This window comes from Copadichromis virginalis, linkage group LG14, assembly GCF_057382275.1.
Source record: "Copadichromis virginalis isolate Kocher_CV1m ecotype Utaka linkage group LG14, C_Virginalis_male_GT1.1, whole genome shotgun sequence".
In the NCBI taxonomy this organism is placed as follows: Eukaryota; Metazoa; Chordata; class Actinopteri; order Cichliformes; family Cichlidae; genus Copadichromis; species Copadichromis virginalis.
The window spans coordinates 41,525,975-41,550,205 of NC_140631.1; the positions used below are offsets into that span (position 1 = coordinate 41,525,975).

At 45.2% G+C, this 24,231-nt stretch overlaps 1 protein-coding gene across 2 annotated transcripts in view; it reads left to right on the forward strand.

The window, feature by feature from the left end:
- Positions 1–360: 360 nt before the first annotated feature.
- Positions 361–24,231, forward strand: part of LOC146694695 (fibroblast growth factor 12-like) — a 47,041-nt gene continuing 23,170 nt past the window's right edge. Inside the window, exon 1 of one of the 2 annotated variants that reach the window (XM_085430965.1) lies at positions 361–677. In XM_085430965.1, coding sequence (XP_085287091.1) covers positions 647–677 — 31 coding nt within the window. In that variant the 5' untranslated portion in view covers positions 361–646. Of the gene's footprint in view, positions 678–18,358; positions 18,741–24,231 lie in introns of those variants that run through there. The other variant, XM_085430964.1, reaches the window with a different exon arrangement.

The window sequence follows — 24,231 nt, forward strand, 5'->3', positions numbered from 1 at the left end:
TGAATCTGTGCTCTGCGGTCGTTTTAGTGTTTAAATAAAGCAAAACGAGCAGTGCAGGAGACCCTTCACACAGCTCCCCGTGCAACACTTCCTTATAGTTAACGGACAAGCAGTGCGCATGCGCGATGGGCCCCGAGTTTTGCATGTTTTTTTTTTCTTTTCTTTTGTGCACGGAGGTCGCGGGTTCGACTCCTTCTCTTCCGTTGATGCCCTGCGGTGGGATGGGCAATACCCCGTGCCCTAAAAGTTCCTTCATCACGTTTCCTCCTCACACCAATCAGCACCACCATCGTGTCACCTTAACAGTGACGTCACTCCTGTGCTCTCCTGCCTCGAGCTGCAGCAGCACAGAGAGAGAGAGAGAGAGAGAGAGAGAGCGGCGCGCGGACACAGCTCAGGTGAACGCACGAGCCTCGACGCCCGCAGGAAGAAAAAAAAACGGCGAAGAAGCAGCTGCGGAGGATCTGAGAGCAGGTCCCGCGGTGCCTCCCTCCAGCTCTCCCGGTACCATCCACCCATCAGCGGTTCATCGGTGATCACATCATCCGAGACTCGACGCTTGTTGATAACAGCTGATTAAGGAAAGAAGGAAGGAAGCAAGGAAGGAAGCAAGGGACGCAGGCTAGGGGAGCACCTCGCCTCGGACATGGAGCTGGTTAAAGAGAAGGCACCCCCAGGTAGGACGGAGGGATGGGTGGATGAAACGGTGCATGGATGGATGGAAGTTTCCCTCATCCTGTGAGGGTGGATGAGAGGAACTTGGTGCTTTTTCCCGCAGAGGGAGGTGGATGGAAGGGTGGAGGCAGGATGAAGGGGACCCGAATGGATGGATGGATGTACGGGTGGATGGGTGGAGGGGACTGATGCATGTTGGGTAAAAGTGTACTGCGGTATCCTGCTGAATGCAGCTGCACTGGAGCTTTTTAGGTGTGGTTATTATGGGATGGGGTGCAGTGTGTGTGTGTGTGTGTGTGTGTGTGTGTGTGTGTGTGTGTGTGTGTGTGTGTGACAGAAGCCTGATGCAGCAAACACACACAGGCAGGCAGACAGGTGAGGGTGGTGATGCTGACTGATGCAGACACATGGATGACGGGTGGCAGGAGGACTGACGGACGCGGAGCGACTGAGCTGCTGTTGGTGCAGTGATGCTTCGCCTGGCCGTCCCGGGCTCCACGGCAACACAACTTAAAATATGGTTAATTCCATTCACACAACATCGCCGTGGACACCGGCCCAGAAACAAGCCTCAGAGACGCAGATCCAAAAGTTCTCCCCAAACATCAAAGGAATACTCGTGAATCCCAGGTCACCATTACAGCGATCCAGCTCTGACCTCAGCGGCAGCTGATAGTTTTATTAAACCCAAAGCTGAATTCCTCTCTTCGTTCTTTGTGTGACGATGTCAGACTCAGCTTAAACTAAATTCATCTGAGAATATACATTTACTCGATTTATTATTAAAATAACCAGTAAGAACAGGACCACGGTAAAAGAAAAAGAAAACAAGAACGTTCATTTGGGATATTTTAATCATTTCCTCCTAATTCACTGCTCTTAAGGCCTCGTGCACCTCCTCGCACACGGAGGCGAGCAGCGGAGAAAACAAGTTTGAGTCAAAAACCTTCAAACATAAAACAAACTTCCTGCTCGCTTTTAACTCCACGAAACAGAACTGGAGGAGACTCGGCGCCTCCCTCTTTGTGGTGTATGGATCCGTGCAGACGAGCTGAAGACGCTCAAAACACGTGTCACCACGCGGCATCCATCTTGAAATCCTCCAGGCGTTTTGTTTGGTTGTTTGTATTTACGGATTACCTGTAATTTAAAGTTTTGGAGAAATGAAAACTGCATGTAGAGAAAAACTCTCTGAATCTGAGAGAAGCCATTTTTATCCTGGCAGTGAAGATGCTGAGATCCAGATGTGGCTGAAGGTGGTTCTGCTCGTATTTTAAACTTTTCTCTGCTTTAGCAAACAAGTCCAGCTGTCTCGTTCTCCTTGTGTCGTCTCATTTTTGTGGTGGAAATGCTTCCTCCGGTAACCACGGTTACATTAGCAACGCTAACTCAGCTGTAAGCTGCTGCATGTATGAAGCTTTTTAATGAGCCTGGTTCATTTTAAGTGTCTAACTTGTTGATGAAAATCAATTTATGGCAGCTGCAGTAAAATCAGGTCACTGCTGTCAGCCGAGCACACGAGGAAGCTGGTAATGCAACGCTTCGATTGCATCATTCCTTTATCCTGGTAAGCGTCTGATTGCTGAGGTCTCCAGACTGCAGACGTGACAGCTGACCATCAACACCAAGATTCAGCCGTTACACCAGAGGCAGCACGGGGTCCACGACTTTCAGCCCCCGCCCTAGCGGCACGCCAGAAGTTTCGCACAGATTTTCGTGCTGTCTCTGCGCACACATGGAGAGGCTGCAGCATTAGCAGGGTTAATGCACTTCCTGCAGTTATATTTCCAGCTGGTTTCCTGCACCCACTCTGTCAAAGAAGCTGATCATACATGTTTCTCATATTTGACATAATTAAAATTTTGTTCACCTGTGCCGTCATATTTTCTGCTTTAAAAAATCCACATTTTGAGGTTGGAGGGGTTGGTGGTGATCGTGTTATTTGGCCTCTGGGTCTCTGTGAGCTCCACACTGTGAGGAGCAGTAAAATGAAGTGCACTCGGGCTGAGAGGAGGAAGGAAGAGCTTGTGTGGCCTGAATAACAGCAGCATGTGGTAATCTTTATCTTAGTAATAAATAGAAAGTCCCAGAGTTTGTATTCTTATGGCTCCTGAGTTTGGCTCCACCATCAGATCTGTCTGTGTGGAGTTTGCATGTTCTCCCTGTGCTTGCTGGGTTCTCCAGCTTCCTCCCACACTCCAAACATGTGCAGTTAGTGGGGTAAGGTTAATAGGTCATTCTAAATCACCCATAGGTGTTAATGATTGTCTGTCTTTATGCGTTAGCTCTGTGACAGACTGGCGACCTGCTCAGGGTGTACCCTGCCTCGCCCAGACAGCTGGGATAGGCTCCACCCCCACTGCGACCCTGAATTAGACAAACGGATGGATGAAAATATTCTTAGAAATATTTATTGGTCATGTTTTCATGTAAAGGTTGAGCAGATGCTCATTAATGTGTCTGCAGTGTTGTTCTTACACTGCCCAACAAAACAAGTGCACAGCGGCTAATGTTAGCATGTTTTAAACCGGCGGGCTCATGCTAGCTATGCAGACGGCACAGCAGCAGGTTTGAAGAGCAGAAAGCAATGATGATGCTGCAGAGAGAAGCAGCTCTGTGAAGGACTGCGATCCACCGTCTTTGCATTTAGTTTGGAGTTTTCATTGATTTCACTATTTCACACGTTTTCCCGGTTTGGCACACACGTCAGCCAACTTTCCAGCCGAGTGCACACACTCCTCTCTCCTCTGATCTCCGACCTCAGTACATCAGTACAATCATCTCCACTTCTGCTGCAGCTGAGCCAGGGACCACAACTCCGCCACAAACCCTAAAGGCTACAAGAGGGAAAAAACTGAAAGATCAACATCTGAGGAGGAAACCAGACGAGCATCTTTGTGTAACGGAGGAGCCTCGTATTACGCCGAAGCGCTAAAGTGGCTCAGGAAGAGTCTTAACATCAAGGCTGATCTCTCACAGCGAGAACGCCTCCAACACCGTCAGCAACATTTAGCATCTGCAGTCTTCGTCTCCTGAAGGTTCTTATCCATATCAGATATTATACATGTTGCCTAGCAACCACCTAACAATGGACGAGAAAGCCACGGCAGTCAGAAGCATCCGGGTCTCCCAGCATGGATGAGAGAGAGCTCAGTCCTGTGGTCGGTGCTACGAGGACATGTCAAAGTTACTGATGACACCAGGCAGCAGGAGCAGCAGGCCAATTCACAGTTGATATGTTTTTATTAAAGCGTGTTTGTGACAGATGTCGGCTCATAAAAGAAGACTCACAATAAAACAAGCGTAAAGCAATCCTGCCAGGCGGCTTCCTGCTGCCATAAAACAGAACGCGCTCCGTCGTCGCACTCGCCAAAGATAAACGAGGCTGAACTTTGAGCTAACTGCTTTATGAGTCAGACTCCTTTATGTTAACATTTGGTGTTCATTTGGTGCCCGACAGTCTTTCTCTTTGATGGGGAACAGAGAGGCCTAACCTGCAGTGTGTTGCTGCAGTGCAGCCTCTGTAACATCTGGCCGGAGCGAGTGTCAAAGCTCCTCCAGATGTGGTCCGAGCTGGTTCAGAGACACGTGAAAGCTGTGCTGAAGTCAGTGAAATGTCTGTCAGTCGAAAAGAGTTCAAAGCTGCCGTGAGTCAGCTCTCTGCTGTTCAGGAGAGCTCACAGCATCAGCGCGCTGTATTATCAGCAGAACTGCAGGCCAGTGCAGCTCTCAGCCCACCTGAACGATGGGGAATTATTCTGAGAAATCCTCTTTGTGCCAGCGAGGCCGTGCTGGTAGAATAAACCACGATTATCCTTTAAAAAGCAGAAATGCATTTATTTTCCTTAGTGTGCTTTTTAAAAATCTCACTCTCAAAGCTCTGCATGCTGAAGCAGTCAGAGCTGCTCCAACAATCAACAGTCACATGACACAAAGCTGACGTCTGCTTTAAAAACACAAAACAGCTGGTTTATATCATAGAGAGCCTGTGATGTATAGATGTAGCTGCAACAACAGAAAGTCCGCTATGAGCAGCAGTTGGAGAGAGTGGGAAGGAAGAACTCCCTTTTAACAGGAAGACACCCGACAGCAGTCTGCTGGGAGTGTTTGTGAGGGAGACAGAAGAGAACAGGTAGCAGGACTGAGGGGGCTTCAGGGCTGTAAGCCTACAGGAGGAGTCTGGTGTCGCGTCACTTCCTCGTCATGAAGCAGTTGAAGTGCTCTAAAAGTAAACGTCCACAAAAACCTCATACTGATTCTGTAAATGTGTCAAATATAAAGCCGTCCAGTGTGGGGGCGTGGCCTACTGCAAGCCCACATCAAAGAAAGAGCACATTTTCACCCAGTGCTTTGTAGAAAATGCAAACATGTAGACCAGAGACTTTTATTTTGGCGAGGGAGAAGCTTCAGGGTGCAATGATTTGCTTTGGGCCTGCTGTTTCACAACTGTCAGGTGGCATGGCCTAAAGGGGCGTGGTCTAAAGGGGTGTGTTTGTTTACAGCACACAGATCAGTGTGTTGTATTGATTCTGGGATCAGATCCACACCAATCAGGATGATTCAGTGACCTGCTGCCCAGAACAGAAACCTGAGAGACTCTGTGGACACACACACACACACACACACACACACACACACACACACACACACACACACAGGGGAGTGTTTATGTCGATTTCAGGTTGTGTTTTCACCCAAACACTGCCGGTATCAGTGTCTCTGTGTACCTGTACACCTTTGTGTTGTTGCTGGCTGGAGTCCTGTTGCAGGCTCGCCATGTTTGAAGCAGATGATTCTCACTTCCTGTGTCAGAACGCTCAATTTCATGTTTTCTAAAAACGAATGCCTCACAAAGACAGTAAGATGTTGTGTTCATATAAAACAATAATCAGTGTCATAGTTATAAGAAGCGTTCTTGTTGTCTCTTCACTAACAGGCTTGATTTTAGAGTTCCTGCTTCTCCTTCACAAGTGAGATGAGGTGGATCTTCCTGTCCTCGCTCTGCGGGGGTAGAATTACTCTGCCCTTTACCTTCATGTGCAGTCCTGTGGAAAAACACTCGGCATGTCGGAGCGATCGAAAAGGTTGCGGTTGCTCGGCGCGAGCTTCCCCTCCCGTTACTGAAAAATGAAATTAGAGTGTCAGGAAGTGATGATTTACCAGCCGGTGAGAGCTGCAGTCAAACCACCGGGGACGGAGATGCACAGCCTCACCTTTAAAACACTCACAGAGCAGATCTGAGTGCAGTTTTCAGTGATGAGTCCATCACTGATGACTTTGTTCACTTACTGGATTCTTGAATATTGACCCAGCTCTCATATGTTGGTGTAACAGCCTCTGCAGTGACTTCACCTCAGCGTCATACTAAGCAGGTGTGAGGGCGTTTGGTAATCCGCCTGCAGATGAAAATTTGACCAACTGTTCCCACCTTTACACACCTGCAGGTATCACTGCTGTGCTTCCAGCCAGGTGTTTCTCACACAGACTTGTGTTTCCAGGTATACTTTGTGACCGCCGCTTCGCTCGTTTCCCTTCGGGCAGGCTGCTCAGCTCGCCGCTGCGACGGTCTTCAGTATCGTTCAGCTGCGAGCTCAAACTGCCGACATCCTGAAATATGCACGAAAGCTTCGACTCCTGGATCGAGGGTTGAGATGAACACAGCAGAGCCTTTGGTAATCGAGACCTGTGTAGAGGAGGTAAAAGTCATTAAGGTTTCTGCAGGTGACCCTGTGGGAGGAGTGTTAACCTTTCCAGCAGCCCTTTGAATCGGTCTCCCTGTGGATGTTGCCCCTTTTTACCCCCCCTGCACCTCCCGCCTCCCACAGACGGTGCTTACAGTCCAAAACAGTCTTTGTCATTTCTTTCTGTCCTTTAAATGATACGTAAAAGTTCATGAGTCTCTGTGAATGCAGTCAGAAGTCAGTTATCACATCAGCTGTCCCCTTGCACCTGTCTCACAGTGACACCTGTGGGCGGGGGCGTGTTTAAAAGCGGGGCGGAGCCGAGTGCCTGCCTCCAGGCTAGTTTGAGCTCAGTGTGAGCGGTCAGCTGAGGGGAGAGGAGATGCTCTGACTGGTGGGTCTGTCACAGTAACACACGGAGCGTTTAGATCACATCAACAAAATCCTCATTTCCGTCACCTGTCACAGCTTCTCACAGCTGCCTCCATTTTGGATCCAGTTTCTCACATCCATCGAGCTCCTGTGCTAACAGGCGTAGCTTTCGTGTCTGCTGGTTGTTATGATGAAAAAATACCTGCAGGTAGTGTCGGCAGCTGCTCCGCTACAGCCGACCGGCGCCGACAGTTCACGGTTAAAACGAGCAGCGTCAACAGCGATGACAGAATCTGTCAGCTGCAGCGTTTTCATGGTAATTACACTGCTGGTTAAGATCGTGTGTGAGTGAAGAGGCATCACGCTGCATCATCTCGCTGCTTCTGTAGCTCGCTGCGATACAGCACTGACACTTTCCTGCAGCGGATCGATTCCTGCAGGACATTAAGCTCATTATCTGGATCAAGCTGCAAAAGTCAGTGGCTTCCAGCTGCTGTTTCACTCAGTTTCAGTCCGTAATCGAGCGCTCGGCTCCTTCTCAGGTTGCAGCAGCAGGATGTGGACCTGTTCCTTATTTCCTGTCGTTTCTCTGCTGCTCCGATGGATGTTCATCTGAAACATGGACAGAGTTTCAAACACTGACGTCAGATGTCGTGTTTACGAGGGGCACCCAGTCAGGAGAAATTTGCCACCAAGCCCTATTATAAGATAAAGAAGGATTATTTTGGACTATGAGTCATGCAAAGCTACCCTAGCAGAATCAGAGAGTAGAAACAGGGAGATGGAAACGAGTTAATGTGAATGTTCAGGAGATGCTAGCCCACTCAGCAATCATTCATTCGCTGGTCAGTTTGCAGGCTGTCGATGGTTTGCAGGAAATGAGACGTGAAACATCGTGTCCAGGACAACGTCTACGAAATCTGACATTTTTCATTTAAACATGGAAGTCTATGGAGACTGACTCAGTTGGAGTCAGGCCTCTAGTGGATGATAGAGGAACTGCAGCAGGTTTAAGTCTCCATGAAATAACCAGAAATATATTTGAGCTTTGGCTGCAGGTCTTTGCAGATTTCTCTGAAATGTGGTTTGATTTTGATGGACTGTTGATTAAACTGTTCCAGGAAACTTAGAAAGCGCGTACACGAACGAAAGCAGAAGGATCTTTTTGAATAAATTGATGAACGATCGGCCCTGGATGGCCTGAAGTACAGCTGAGTCCTCTCACAAACGAGCCACCCTCCTCCACTGTGTGGGAGATGAACATAAAAGGCAGAAGATGCTGAGCTCAGCGTGCGCCAGCCCCTCCCTGTCTGATGTTTTATGGCCAGTGCGTCTCCATCATTCCCAGCAGCGCTCGGCTCTCCGTTTTAAACAGGAAGCTGGAAGTGGAACAGCAACAACATCTGAGCCAGTTTATGATCGTTTTACAAAAGCTTTTTCCAAAGCTTCACATTCAGCGTGGAAAGTTACTGCACGCTTGCTGCATCATGCACGCTCTTTAAGCAGCTCCCGAGGAGCAGAGGCCAGGACATGGAAGCAGAAGTCCGAGGGCATCGGGAGGAAAAGCAAAATCACAAACAGGAAGTCACTTAAACCTCATTTTGAAACAGCTGCAGCTGAAATGTAAAAACATTCGTGTTTAGAGGTCTTTACCTCTGTGAGGATTTTCTGTCTGACAAAGCAAACATATTCACCTTGGCTGTCTGTGATTGGTTGGCTGTTCTTGTTTATTGACATTTTATTTTGAAAGTTTTGTATTCTAAATGGGAAGAGTTGGGACCACATTGTTCAGTTCGACAGACTTGCTGCTGGTGTGTTGTTATGACTTTACACACTGTTAAATAATGACATCAGACTGGTGCAGGAACTTTTGCACATCACACTAAAGGCCTCTTTTCCTACACCATGTTCAGACTCTGCTCAGAAACAGTTGGAAACCCCTTTACGCCTCCTAAGGTTGGGTGATTGGATGAATCTGTCAGCTCTTGGTATTGAGTTTTGGGCAGTTTGTGTTGTAGTACCTTGCTCATTTAATATTATTTAAGGTGTTTTTATCCCAGTTTCTCCTGTTCAGGAAGTGTGGAGTGGCTCTCTGTTCAAAGGCTCCAGGTTTCTGAGTGAAATGGGTGTTTCTAATAGGTAAAGCTGAAACTGCCTAAAAACCAAGTATGGTTTGGCTTGGTTATTACTTTAGAGCCAGGAAAAGAATAGGCCAGGAAGAAGATGGAAGACATCATACTTACTCACAAGCTCTAACCTTCACTGTTACACTTAGAAGTTGCAAAAGTCCCTTTTTGAGTGCAGGATATTTTATTTAAGCAGTTTAGCAGAGGCAACAAAACCCTCAATCGAGGTAGGAGAGGGGTACGCTCAGGCCTGACACTAAGTCCCATCCGGGCCATGACTGATGAAGCAGTGACCTCCAGCTCCTTACCACCCCGGACGGAGTTTTCACTTCTTGGACATCCATAACAGGAAACCGTGAGGATGCCGCTATGAGGCTTGATTTTTAATACCTTCTAGCTTGTCAATAAAGTGAAACCTAACCCTAGTCTTGATTAGGTCCGTAGTGACGTGGTGGATATGAACAGCTTAAAGTCATTTACAGAACCATCCAGGGCTTCGGTTACACTCTCCGTGATGGCCCAAACCTTGGACTTTATGTTTAGGTGAAAAGTAAAAGCACTTAAAGGAAAACAATGTATTGTTGGATGTTTGTCAATCTGAATCTTTAGCCTTTGGCTTAAGCTGATCTGACATCATGCACAAAGACTCAGACCTTCGAATGGAGGCCATCTGGTAATTTCCAGTCTTGGTGTAAGGTGTCGAACTCCAGGCCTCATGGGCCGGTGTCCTGCAGGGTTTAGATGTGTCCTTGATCCAACACAGCCGATTTAAATGGTTAAATTACCTCCTCAACATGTCCTGAAGTTCTCCAGATTCCTGGTAATGAACTAATCATTTGATTCAGGTGTGTTGACCCAGGGTGAGATCTAAAACCTGCAGGACACCGGCCCTCGAGGCCTGGAGTTCTCCACCCCTGTTGTAAGGAGTTCATTGTCACCGCAAAGCAAGTCCTTCCAGAAGCAGGTCAGATATTCTGTGTCCTGTTTGCTGGATAAAAACACGAGGCTGAGACCAGAACGTTCCTGACGATGGACCGAGTGACCTTCACCTGAGACCGGCCTGCACTCCTCTGAGTGACCAAACCCAACCTGGACTCTAAACAGCCGGAGACTTGGTGCATGTTAGGAGGTTATTAGAAGCAGAAAGCCTGTCACTATAAAATGATCTGTAATATCCAGTTTGGACGACAGGAAACAGGAGGTCCGTCATCTGAGGAGAAGAGCGTCCCATGAAATATGGGAACATGTCAAACCCACATTAGTGCGTCTCACTCTGTCCTGACAGGCTCGCAGAGATCTGAATCATTTCCCACTCCGTCTTCATCAGCTCTTCGTGTGTGACAGCTGCGATTCTTGGCTGTGTCACAGATGTTCTCTCTTACATTTCTGTAGTAAAGGCGTCGGGAGGATGATGTTGGTTTAGATTTCAGAGCAGATTGATGGTTCAGCATCTTCCTGGTGTCACGGCCTTTGTGGCCAGTTGCTCCCAAAGACAGACGAGCTCAGACGCATGTGTGACTCACTTTAAACCTGTCGTTTCACCTCCAGCAGGCTGAATTTAACCTCCTAATATCCACCCATGACAACCTGTCTGTGATTAGGGTTAGTTTGATTAATGTTCAGCCATTTTTATATCATTTGTCCTTTCTTTTACCCAAATGGAACATAAAAGCTATATTTTTATCTAAAAATAAACACACACACACACACATATAGCTCAGAGAAATAATCAAAGAACCTCCAAACTCATAAATATGCAAGAAGCTGCTTTTTTAGGCGGAGGACTGGATGATGGTGATCACACCACAGACTCTGTGACTGGAGATGAGCACACCAAGACCACAGTCTGCTAACACTCACTATTCATTCCAGATCTATTCATCCAGAGCTCGTTCGCAGCTCCTTGTTTTCATTCTTTGGCTGCACTCGGGTCACATTTCAAAATGATCCTTCTTTGTCTGATTCTGGGCCTCTCACTTCACCCACTGCCTGAAACAAGCTGGTTTAGTCCCCCTGAGCCTTTAACCAACTCACTTCTGATCGGCTGCCGAGAAAGGAAAGTGGGTGGGGCTTCTGTGCCTGAGACAACCATATTAGGGATATTGACTCTATGACATCATACACATCAAAGATAGAAAAACCTGCGTGAAACTGAGTGTTCAGAGCTGTTTGCAGAGATTATAGTCTGACCTCGTTGTTAAAAACTTTGTCCATGTTTAATATGAACATCCAGCTTCACTGGAGCAGATATTGGACCTGCAGTGCGTCGGACATGCAGCACGTTTTATTTGGGACTTCTGAGCTGGATTTATAATATTTTATTCAGCAGCAGTGATAAAGATAAATGGTTAGTTTAGCTACAGTGCTGTGATGTTGTGCAGTATTTGTTGGGGTTGGCATGATTGCTTGTTTTTTGATCAGTAGCTGTGATTTTTGTTAAGTATACATACAAACACTGAATGATTGTTGCCTTTAGGGAGAGGACTTGATGCTTCTGTTTGTCGGCAGCTGTGACCTTGAGCTGTGAAAAAGCTTTTTTCCTGCCACAGAGACAAAAACGCTACTGACGGCTGAAAGTAATCAGCAGACCTGCTGTTTTATTACCACAGAGCCTGATGTCACCTCTGCGTCGGCAAACGGGACAGCGTGCAAAGAAAACGTGGCATGGTCCTTTAAGAGTATCGCCATGGAGACGGTGTGAAGGGGCGAGAGACGGCATGTGTCATAGAGAGAGAGGAGCAAGCGAGCTTAACCTAAAAGTGTATCGTCATGTAGACAGAGAGAGAGAGAGAGTCAGCAGACCTTTCAATTATTTATGAGGCTCCTCTGGAAATGGTCTCTGCAACACACACACACACACACACACACACACACACACACACACACACACACACACACGCAGGGTTGATGAACAGTCTAATGTAATGCGGTGGTGTGGCTGCAGCAGCCGAGCAGGATGGATGTCTCTGCTGCATTAACGCTCCCATCAAACCCTCTGCAGCTCCAACAGCTTCCTGCATCCACGACGCTTACCCCGTCAAAATAAGAGTCCCTACCTGTTTGTAAAGGACCAGTCCGTCCCTGCTTCGCCTGTGCAGGTGTGTTGATAAAGTATGGTCATGTGATGTTTTCAGTCGAGAGAGTAAATCCAGAGCTGACTTTAATAAATCACAACTTTGTAAAGAGTCTGTGACCTACGAGGGAGTCACAGCCACACAGAAACGTATGAGGTGCCGTAAAGGACATTATTACTGAAACGCTCTCACACACACTACTGAAATGCTCTCACACACACTACTGAAACGCTCTCACACACACAACTGAAACGCTCTCACACACACTACTGAAACGCTCTCACACACACAACTGAAACGCTCTCACACACACTACTGAAACGCTCTCACACACACTACTGAAATTTTAGCTCTCACACACACTACTGAAATTTTAGCTCTCACACACACTACTGAAATTTTAGCTCTCACACACACTACTGAAATTTTAGCTCTCACACACACTACTGAAACGCTCTCACACACACTACTGAAACGCTCTCACACACACAACTGAAACGCTCTCACACACACCACTGAAACCAGAGGCATTTCCGCTGAACAGGAAGTTGTTTCCTGACAAGGAAACTGATGGAAAAAGTGGTATATTTCAAAACACTACAAGGATTTCTACTCAGCAACCTGCTAGTACAGCAGTCCCCAACCTTTTTTGCGCCACGTAAACGATATAAAAATAAAAAAACGATAAATACCATGAAAACCATAAATAGAAATGTGTTCGAATTTTTGTGGAGGAATAAAACCCATTACATAGAAAGATCTCAGCTTGTGAAGGGATACAATAAAGGTGGTATCAAAACTCCAGAATTGGAATTTATGGTTGGCACCCTTAGAATTAAATGGTTAAAATCTTGTCTGTCACAGCCAGACTCTACTTAGCTCCACATCCCATGATTCTTGTTTAATAAAATAGTATACAGGATTAGACTTTAATTTGAAATGTGATTTTGCGGTAAATAAAATCCCCATAAAGATATCAAACTTTCCAAAACAGACGTTGCATTTTTGGGAAAATGAGATTTTCAACTTCTCCCCATAATTCAACCTTATGGAATAATAGGGTAATAACACTTAATCAAAAATCAATTTTCAAGAGTGACTAGTTTGAACAAAAATATTATATTCATAACAGATTTGTTGGATGATAACGGTGTCATTCTAAGTTACACAGACTTTTCAGAAAAATATTGTCTAAACTGTTCTCAAAGAGAATATAACATTTTGTGAACTGGTCCCACTGCCTCTGCTTCATTTGATTAAAATTTTTATGATATACGATAATTTCTCATCAGTGATCCCAAATTTATTGCTAGGGCAATGTCAGCTGTTTGATAAAAATGCAATAAGAAATTTGTTAGTAGTTTCTTCAAAGACAAAATATTTCATAGTTACAACAGAATGGTTACATGGCATGGTTCTAATTTAGTTATTTCATATACACTGGATAAAGCATACTAAAAATTTATGAAATAGCCTATTCTACCTAAAGTTAAAGAAACACACTTTAAACAAAACTAATACTGTGGCAGAATTTCTAAAAAAAGAGATTTGGCTTTGAGGTGGATCAGTGTTCTTTTTGTACTGATGAAAATGAAACCCTAGAACATCTTTTTTTTTCCTATGCCCTATCACACAATGTATTTGGTGCAACTTAAAAAATTGGATTTCCCTAAATATTAATGATGTGCCACTGTTTGAATTACATCATAATTTTTTTTATATGGATCATCTAGCATTGGATGTCTCAGACATTATTAACATCATCATACTTTTGAGTAAATATCATATCCATTGTGCTAAATGGAGGAACGCTAAGCCTTCTCTCCCTGGTTTTATTGATGATTTTAAGATATTTTTCTTTGCTAAAAAAGACAAAAAGCACATATGCCAAAAAAATAACCAGGATAATGCACGTCTCCCGCTATTCTAAACTTTGACTTATGCTGAGGCTAATATATTGTTAAGTAATGCAGCTGTCTCACTAAGGTCCAGAATCGATTTGTTCCACGATTCGATTCAATTCAATTCGATTTGATTATGGGGAATTTTGACAGTCAGAAATATTATAATTCAGATCAGTACATTTACATATTTTTGTATTTAAAAAAAGGAAGCTGACACACGCAAGACTTTATCAAAGGTGTGAGCATCACAGCAGATGCCTTTGTGTCAAAGTAGCTGAAGATAAAACACAGAAAAACATGAAGGTGGTTTTCCTGGCCTGGGATTTTATAAAAATATTCTGCAGTACATCAAAAACGAAAGAAAACCATTAATCAACATATGAACGTTACCTCTGACGTTACAGCGGTTTTATTAGAGACACGGCTAACGTTTTGCATTTTGCATAATTTTAAAAAGTTTAAATTTATTCAGTATTGAACGGCAGAAATTAGGTTTTCTTTTCGGAAGTATGTAAAATGAAAAAAAAAAAAAAAAACAGCGGCCGACTGCGCTGTAAACAACAGTAGACTTGTGCCTAACAAGCAAGCGAATAATACAGAAAACAGATTTTTAGACGGGAAACTGCCGTATCGTGGTGGAAGCAAAACAGTGAGGGAATTCATGACGATGTTTATGTGAAGCGCAGTTTGGATCTTCTTTTGCTGCTGGTTCAGTCAATATTGTTTGGAGAGAGATCAGACTAACAGCTTTAGAATCGGCGCAAAAACGGCGTGAAAACAAAGCGCGGACCTGCCGACAGATCAGAGTCAGCGAGCTGTCGGCTTTCAGCCCCGACCGTGTCCGTGCTGTCGGGTGAGAAAGGCGACATCTCACTGATTCTGATCCGCGGGTCCGCGCTGTGTGTTTACGTCTTTGTGCAGAAGCCGTGTACCTGCTCTCATTTACTGTCTTAGCTGTTTGGTGGTTGTTGAAATTTTGTGAGGTTTCACCAGAGATTCTGGCATTTCGGGCAAAATAAATTTATATTAAAAAATCGATTCAGGATTTTAATGAATCGATTTCACGTTATCCAAGCCAGAATCGATTTTAATCAATAAATCGATTATAAAAACCCACCCCTAACTAACAGGTTGCTGAGTAGACATCTGTGTAGTGGTTTGTTTGAAATCTAACACTTTTTCTTTCAGTTTCCTTGTCAAGAATTAACTTCCTGTTTAACTGAAACACCTTCCTGTTCAACTGAAATGACTTGGTTTTTCAGTAGTGTGTGTGAGAGCGTTTCAGTAATAATGTCCCTTACGGCACCTCATAGAAACGACCTCTGAGTATGAGCATAGTGAGTTAGACCGGCTTTGCATAAAATGTAACTAATCTGTATAAGTAGCACACACATAGTTTTTTTGTTCAGCAGTAGTGTGAGACAGGGCGTTTCTAATTTTAGCGATATTGATCACATGGGAAAAAAAAGCAGACCTACATATTTGTTTAATGTACACGCTGAAGGAGAGATGACTGCAGGAGATGTTTAGTAAGATGAAAAAGGCCCGAGCACAGAACCCTGTGGAGCTCCTTTATTCATTCTGACAGATTCATAGTTTATTTTCTGCCTTTCGCTCAGAGGCAGACGGAGACAGTTTGCAGGTTTGATGCTGTTTTCTGTCTCAGTTTATCCTCTGTCATCTTTACTGACGTCTGTCTGCATGACCTTGGGAAGAGAAGAGCATCAGCACATAAAAGTGAACTTAAAAAGCTTTTAATACCTCATTAATTTAAGGTGCTGGGACACGAAGCGGTGACGAAGACCAGGTCTGGACGTGAGCTGAGCGCGCTCTGTAACAGAGAACCGTACAGAGGAGCCAATCACAGCATCTGATAAATGAACGTCTGATGACTTTATTGTTATGATTGTTCAGCACCTGACGCTGTCATTAGCTGGCTTTGCATGATGCACAGTTCAGAATAAACCCAGAGTTTGATCCTCTGTCTGAAACCCGCTCCCCACCCACTGAGCCAGCTTTTCTCTGATTGGCTGCTCCTCGCATATGGCCATGTTAAAGATGCCCTCTCTTTGTGACATCATAGAGATCCAAGGATAGAAAAAAACTGTGAAACTGAGCATACATACACTGAGCTGATTATAAGATGCTTTACATGGACGTACATTTATGATAAGGAGATAAGTGATCAGCAGACTGCAGGCACAGATTCAGCCTCAGCTTCTTCTCCTCTGGGTTCAGCTGCAGCTCTGAGCTCTGTTTTCCTTCCACCATGTTTCTTGCTGTGTTGTGCTGTGTTTCATTCTTCTTCTTCTCTGCCGTGCACCTAAAGGTTCTTAGCTTTAATATAAACACAAAAAGAAGATGTCCAGAGAGAGCCGAGCCTGCTGACAGCTGATTGGATCATTGATCACACAGGGAAACGTGGATGCAGTGGGATGGACCATCTGTCCTTCAGTGCAGCACCCCCCCATCGTCACGCCCTGACGCCTGCTCTGCGCCCCCTGCTGGTCACACGGGGAACAGACTGCAGCAGCTCGAGGCTGCAGCTGAAAAACAAACACACATCCTCAGCATCGGAGACAAAAGGAGGCTCAACGGGGCGAGCCCAGCTGCTGGTCAGCTGTTTGCTCTCAGCCAACGCTCTCCAATAATCAGAGGATATGAAGCTTCAAACATGACGATGTACGTGTAAACAGACTGAGCTCACAGAGGCTCTCAGCTCCAGTGGGGATGATTTTTATAGGAACCTTCATCATCAGAAGCAAATGTAGAGATGTGGAAGGTCACTGAGTGTTTATTTACGGATGTTCATTCAGATGAAGAGAACAGCCTCGTCTTCGCACTTTAAACACAGTTTAAAACTGTAATCAGTAATAAGAAGTGATGTCACAGAGATGGGATATCCTTACATGGTCATCATCTTCAGGCGTGCTCCACGCAGAAGCCCCTCCCACCTTCTGTTTAGTCTTTGAGTTTGTGAAGGGACGTGACTAAAACAGCTTGTTTCAGACCGAGGCTGCACCGAGGCTCGGTGTGAGATAAATAAGGATTATTTTGAACTTTAAGTCATGCAGAGCTGCTGTGGTGGAGGCCAGAACGGAAAGACGGAGCTGGAAATGATCAAAATGAGGGAAAGATGGGAAATGAGCGGCTGCTGTTGTTGTAAAGGTGCAGAGCTGGAACATCTGCCGGCACCTTAATATTATTTATTTACATACATAAAGATTTTATGTAAAGTACTTTCAGGAAAATCTTGGTATTGATTTGGATGTTTAAAATATTTATCATCACTATGCTGTCATTAGAGCTGCATCCTCGCCCTCCCTCATCACTAACACGCAGCCGGTCTCCTCCGTCAGAGCTGCTCCGGAAACCCCGCTGGGATCTGCATCCAATCTCTGCTTTCCTAAATCAATACTGTGACATCACGGAGGACTTAGATTTAGAAACAGGACTGAGAGGAGTTACAGGTTCCAGCAGATGTCTGGTAGTCTTTGTTTTTGGCACAGCAGGGGGCCAAAGGGCTTACTGGGAGCCAGATGACCTCAAACACAGACTGGATACCAGAAGATTTCCAGTTTCTCTCTGAAGTTCATGTTCGAGTTCTCTTGACAAATCACAGGTGATCAGGCAGGTAGATAAGAGGGCGTAGCCTTCCTGATTACAGGCCAGCTTAGATATCAAAGAACCAATTAACAGGATAGTATCCTGGGAGAATGACATAGATCATCAAATATAGCAAATAATGTAGATTTCAAAATAAATAGTAAATAAACCCGGTCCTAGTTGGTGCTTGGAGACAACCCACACGAGCCTTTGACTGGAGCCGTGACAGATCCACACACAAACGTACTGAGAGGAGAGGCTCCTGGCACTTCAAATACACCTGTGATTTCTTTGAGCCAGAAATGATTAAGTCATTAAGTTGACAGGTGCTTCACACGGACACAGGTACCTGCTAATCTGTTACATCCAATTAAAATCCTGGAATTTTACTCAAAAAAACTGGAGCTCAGACTTCATAGGTGGTCTGTTACCACAGCGACCTCACAGCAGCCACATTATTGGTTGGATGATGTCATTAAAAAGGCTCCAACAGCACAAAATCAGTCCAGAGGTCCAGTTCAGGTGAAGCCTGACACCCACCTGTGTCACCATCCACCTGTCAGTCAACGAGGCCACGCCCCTATAATGCAAACTGTGTTACTGCTGTATTTGGTTCACCTGAGATCCTTCTCTCACTCCTCGTTATCTGGGGACTCGTACCTATTTTTAAAAGTTGGATTTAGCAGATGATGTTTTTAGACCTGACAAACGAGCCTTTCGTGCTTCATAAACTTGCTGAGGTTTGGTTTACGCTGCTTTGCATAACCAGGAGCTGCTGCAGAAACCAGCTGTGTAACCTGACCCCCCTCTGTGATTTATCAGGCCTGCAGCAAACAGTGACACAACTCGTGCTCAGGACAGGAAATCATACTTGAAACTCACTCACGGACCGAGTGAGTCAAATGCGCAGCTGGGCGGGAACACGAACCTTCTGACGTCTGAAAACCTTTGAGGAGGCGACACGCGAGCGCTCGGTGTTTACTACGACTGTTGGCTGTTGTCAGCGTTTCTCTCGGTATTAATGTACCAGCAGCTGGGCGTGGTCACGTGGAGGCGTGTGCAGCACTCTGAGACTCTGTGTTTAACAGTGACTGGCTCTCGGCGACAGATCCAGTGGCTGCCTCATCGATTAGCGCACTGATTGACTGACTAATTAAGTGACTGGAGCTTCAGTCTCAGTCAGCTTTCTGCCTGCCATGACCCGTTATTACAGCCTGTTTCGGCGTCTGCTGTCCAGAGAGAGTAAAGGAGAGGAGGCCGATGAAGAGGAGGGCAGCATTCACAAAGACAGCAGCCAGCAGGGTGAGTCCTCAGGAGACACGGCGCCCACCTGAGTCCTCTCTCATTCTTTAATGCTCACTTTGTTTTGTAGTGATCAGAGCTGGTGAAAGCAGAGGAAGACTCACAACTCAGAATCATGATGTGATTTAACCTCACAGTTACCATGTCCGCCTCTATAATCTCATCATTTACTTTAAATAACAGAAATATGCACAAACATCTGTCCCTGAGTCCGGTCGCGCTGACTTCTTTTATGTTGCTTCTGTCTTTTGTTGCATGAAGCTGCAGAAACGTCTTTTTTGGGGGGAGTTTATGTGAGAAGGTGTTTCTGATTCAGAGTAGACTGAAGAGTTTTAGAGGCCACATTAGCTTTGGGAAGTGTGGGACCCTTGTTCGTCTCCTTTCTGAAGCTGAACCCTGAAACTTTCCAGAAGAGTTTGAGATCGTCTTTCACAAACTGGAAATGTGTTCTGGAAAGTTCCTGGTGTGTTTGCAGCAGCAGGGTGGAGCAGCTGAGGGAAGTGCTTGATGGAGGTTTGCTAACAGGACGGGCATACAGCAGAGTGTCATCTGCAGATAAACTAACGTTTAGTTCATGGAGGATGTTGTTAGCATAAATATCACAAATACATGAGATAAGCAGAGGTCCAGAGCTTTGTGGTACACCATCATTTAAGTGTAAAATATGTCCAAAACCAGAGACGTCACAATAATCATGAACCTACATTCTGACTGTGACCATTGTAAAGCACGCAGCGAACCAGAGAAGAGAGATGATGTTTCTCTGTAACTTCTTTTACACAGAAACTGATATCCTGTTCAAGTTAATCAATCAAGAGTCTACCTAACATGGTTTTTGTGTTGTTATTGAGTTTATGCCATTTTTATTTGTTTGTCTGCCCAGTAAATGTGAAGTTTTACTGTTGACATTCATTCAAATGGCCACCAGGGCGGCGATATCTGTGGTTGCAGAAAGACTTCTGGTACTGTATATGTGTGAAGAAGGGGAAACAGCTCTCTGCCCTAAACTAGTTAGCCAATGAGCATGCAGTTTCACAGTCACCATCATGGGGAAAATGCTGTGCTTGAGGTGTCATAGCACAACTTTGCTAACCATGTAGCGTCGCAGTGGGCGTGTCCATTTGTTATATTGCACTTGGCTCCTCCCTCTGTGCGCGTCTTCCTGTTAAGTGTTTGTCTTTTGGTAATTATCTGTTGGTTTTTTCGTCATATTTCAGTTTTTACTTCCTGTCTGTCACTTAGGCTGTGTCCCAATTCAGGGTCTGCAGCCTTAAAGGCCGCATTTCAAGGCCGATTACGGCACAGCGACGCGACGAAGGCTGTCCCAATTCAAAGGCTGCTCGAAATGCGGCCCTCAAATGCGTCCTTCATTTCACTGAATTTTAAGGACGCGGCGGTGTAGACTTCGTGGCCCAACATATCCCAGAATGCATAGCGCGGCGGTGGGTTCTGATAATTTTGCCGAAAGAAAACGGCGGATGAGGGGCGCCCGAAGAGTGAACTTTAAGTAAGTACTGAATATTATGTCACTTATTTATGTGCAAATGTTTAATAATGAAGAACATTAAAACATTACTGTTGGCCACATGTCGGCAAAGTCATGTGACATCAGTGACGTTTGTACTAACTTGGTTTTAAAGCCTTTACTTTAAAATATACGCCGTTCAATAGCTGAGCTTAATCTTACAGAGAATGATCAAAGCTCATGTAGAAACAAACAAACAAATGAACAAAAGATTTTCTCCTTCATTTCTGTCAAACAAAGCTGTATGACACGTTTCCAGCTGTTAGTATCATGGTTGCTAGGCAACCTGGGCAGAGCGACGGAGGCTAGACCGTCCCATTTCACAAGCCTCGCACTTCCGGCCTTAGCGGTCTTTAAGTACGCGGCCCTTGAGGATCGTTGAGGCTGCAGACCCTGAATTGGGATACAGCCATTATCTTCACCTGTGTCTTACTTCCTGCCTGCTTCTTGTCCTGCATCATTGTTGTTTCTAAAACCTTCTGCAATATTCTGTTTCTTCTCACTTTTTGTATTTTGCATTTATGTAAATACTTCAAGATTCAAGAAGGTTTGTTGTCATTTTGCAACGTATTTATCAAAATCCACAGGATGAAACAAAATCGGTGAAAAATAAGAATACAGTAATAAAAAACCAAAGGAAGGATAAATAACAATCAAACAGCAGCTTCTGTAAAAAACCACACTCGCTCAGCTAGCAGCGATCCTCTCACAGAGAGGGATCACTTCTCGGAGCTTGTGAGTTTTGGACGTTGTTGCCTCGTTGGAGGACTGCGCTGACGTGCATCTCTGTAGTCATCGCTTTGGTTGAATTCCCACGGTCCCTGTCTGCAGAGCGAAAGAGCCACCAGCACACAGCACCAATCCCACATGTATCATGACAGGTCAGCAAAGACTGCAACGTGGTAACAGCCTGCAGTCTGACTATAAACCGTAGAAAAGAGGACAGCGAAGCAGAGACGGCTGATTTGTTGCAAACCAAGAAGACGATAAGTCAGGATAAGATTGTGTGACGGGGGGGGGTTAATGTGAAAGTGTGAGGCTCTAAATATTTAATCTTAAGTTTGGTCAAAGTGAAACAAAAGCTGTGAAAACAGAAAATCGATACATGTCGAATACGTCAACACGTCATCAGCTGATCTGTAGGTGAAGACTACACGTGAATAACACGGCACACCTGCTGCATGGATTTATTGTGTGTCTGATTGGTGTGTTGTTGTGTTTTTGCGCTTGCTTGGATCCCATGTTGTGTTGGAGTTGTTGCAGGTCGAGGTCTCTGTGCTGCAAAAGAAAGCCAAATGACATGCAAACACCTGAGTGTGTGACTGCAGGGACACAACCTGTGCACACACACACACTTCAGTAAAACACCTGCTGCAGTGAAACCTGCGACTCGTATAAATGACAGAAAGCTCACAGAAAACAATTTTTCTCATGACGCGCTTCATGAGCAGGTGTGTTTTTATAATGGCGTTTAGCGTGTAGAGGAGTGCCTGTGAAGTATCAAAAACCAGCTTCTGCAAATGTTACTGTGCGTCCTCGCCGCGTCCTTACATGTCCCGTGTTCGCAGACGATTATAAATATCAGCGTCAAGGTCTCGGTGTCTCACACCTTCATCAGCTGATGACTGACAGATTCTCACATCACCAAAATATCTGCTTATATATAAACACACAAACCCATCAGCTGCAGTTCCTCTAACGTCCACTGGGGGTGTCAGTCCCCCCAGAACTAAACATGTTTACAACCCGATAAAACAAACTGGTTTCGTCTCTAGAGATCTTTGCCTGTTTATAATTACCATTTTTAGGGGCGTGGCCTGTGTGACTCGAGGTTTCCAGCAGTTTGCAGAAGCTTCTGTGACTTTATTTGAAAGTTTTCCAAGCTCATCCTCTGACAGCTGGGAGTCGAGCTGAAGCGACAGGCTGATAAAACACAGAGTTTATTCCAACAGCCCAGAGCTGAAGGCATGATGATTCACGGAGCATCCACAGTGACAATAAAGCTCATCTCTAAACTGAAAAACTGCTGAATTACTTTGGATAAGTGTGCCTAATAAACTGGCAGTGCGGGGGGAGATTCTGGGTCAGTTTTCTTGGAGTTTCTCGTTTTAGTTTTGAGTTTCTGTGTCAAACAAAAAGCAGCGAGAGCAACATTTAAAGGCCTGTGACAGAAACAGAACATGCTAACTAAAATTAGCCCACACACTGTGTGTGTGCGTGTGTGTTGTCTCCGTTATATTTACAGCTTCGTGTATTTCTGTCTGAGCAGCTGTTAGTCTGCTCGGCTCAGTCAGCACTTTGCATTTCTGCTGCTCCGACCCGGAGACCCGTCCATATCAAGTGACTCTGGACGGACTCGAGTAGAAATAGCGCGCACACACACTTCTTAGGAAAATGTCAGCTATTAAAATAAATGCAGACGCACAATATTCAGTGTGAGCACCTTTATTCTTCAGCTCTCTGTTGTCCCGTTAAGCCGTCTCAGGAACAGTTCTCCAGGCTTCTTGGATGTTTCTGTCCTTTGCTCTGTTCTCTGTCAGGATGATCTCACACTGCTTCAGTGATGTGAGGTCCGGGCTCTGGGAGGCGGACCCATGACCGACGTGTGCGTTTCTATCCAGGTGTGCTTTCACTGCATTAACAGTGTGATTGGGGTCATTGTGATGCTGAAAAATGAAGCTGCTGCCACTCAGATGTTTCCAGATGTTACTGCATGATGGCTCAAACTCTGACCTCATAATTCATCAGTTTGTCCAACACCGCTGACTGACACGCAGCAGAACCATGACAGTCTCCACCGTGTTTCTCTGATGTCTGTAACCTCTTTGATGGACCTCCTCCTGACCTCCTCTTGACCTTGATGTGCGTCCATCTCTCCATCAGACCTGTTTCTCTGCTCAGTGAAGCGACTTCCTGACAGCCGTCCTTCCACTGAGAGCATCTCTGATGAAGCTTCAGTGAAACAGTCGATCACCGTCTCTCAGCTCCTGTGTCAGGTCTTCCAGGTCTGCTGTAGATCTTTAGTTTTTCATACTGGACCACGTGGGTCAAACTGAAGAAGCAGAAAGGCTCCTTCATCACAAATCTAAGCACCTTCAGCATCATGTGGAGGGAACACGTCACTGCTTGGTCGGCAGCTCGTCACAGATTTATCTTTCATGTTGACTTCCTGTTTCTAATTCAGTTTGGTTTCTGATAGCTTCCAGAGTTGGTTTCTTTTTTTCAGCTCCGTTTTTATTGTTTTACAGTTTTTACAGTTGTAGTTTAATCTCATAAACCCACATTTTACTCACAGTAGAGGAAACACTGTGAGCTCATTTTGAATTTGATGGCAGAAACGCGTCGTAGGACTTTGGATATCTGATCATCTGCAGTGAATAATAACGTTTCAGGACAAAGCAGAGCCAGGACTGCTGAGCAGCTAGAATCCTCCATCAGTGCCATAAACCTGCATTCTATCGTGAGGCCACCAGGTGGTGATAGCTGTGGTTGCGGTCGGCGGGAAAGCAGCTTTTCTGACTTGAACACTTTTTGTGGACTCATCCATGATGGGTTTAGATTTTGTTATTGTCATTTGTATTTAGAAACATTTACTCATATATGCTTAGAAGTGTATAATCATTTGTAGATTGAAAGAATGTCTCATCCTAGGAGGTCTGTAACAGCTCTGTGTAGCATGAAGGGGGAGTGCGTTCACTCCCTCTACAGAGTGTTCTGGCGTAGATCACACCTCCTAGGAGAGGTCGTATCTTCTCTTGCTGATATATGGTATAGCAAACACACGTATATCTGTTTAAGTATAAGAGCCCTTTGTTCAGATGGACCGCTAGACTCCTGGCACCAACTTTGGGGAGTCTTCACAGGGTCACACCTTGACCTCACACACACACACACACACACACACACACACACACACACACACACACACACACACACACACACACACACACACACACAGTATTCTTT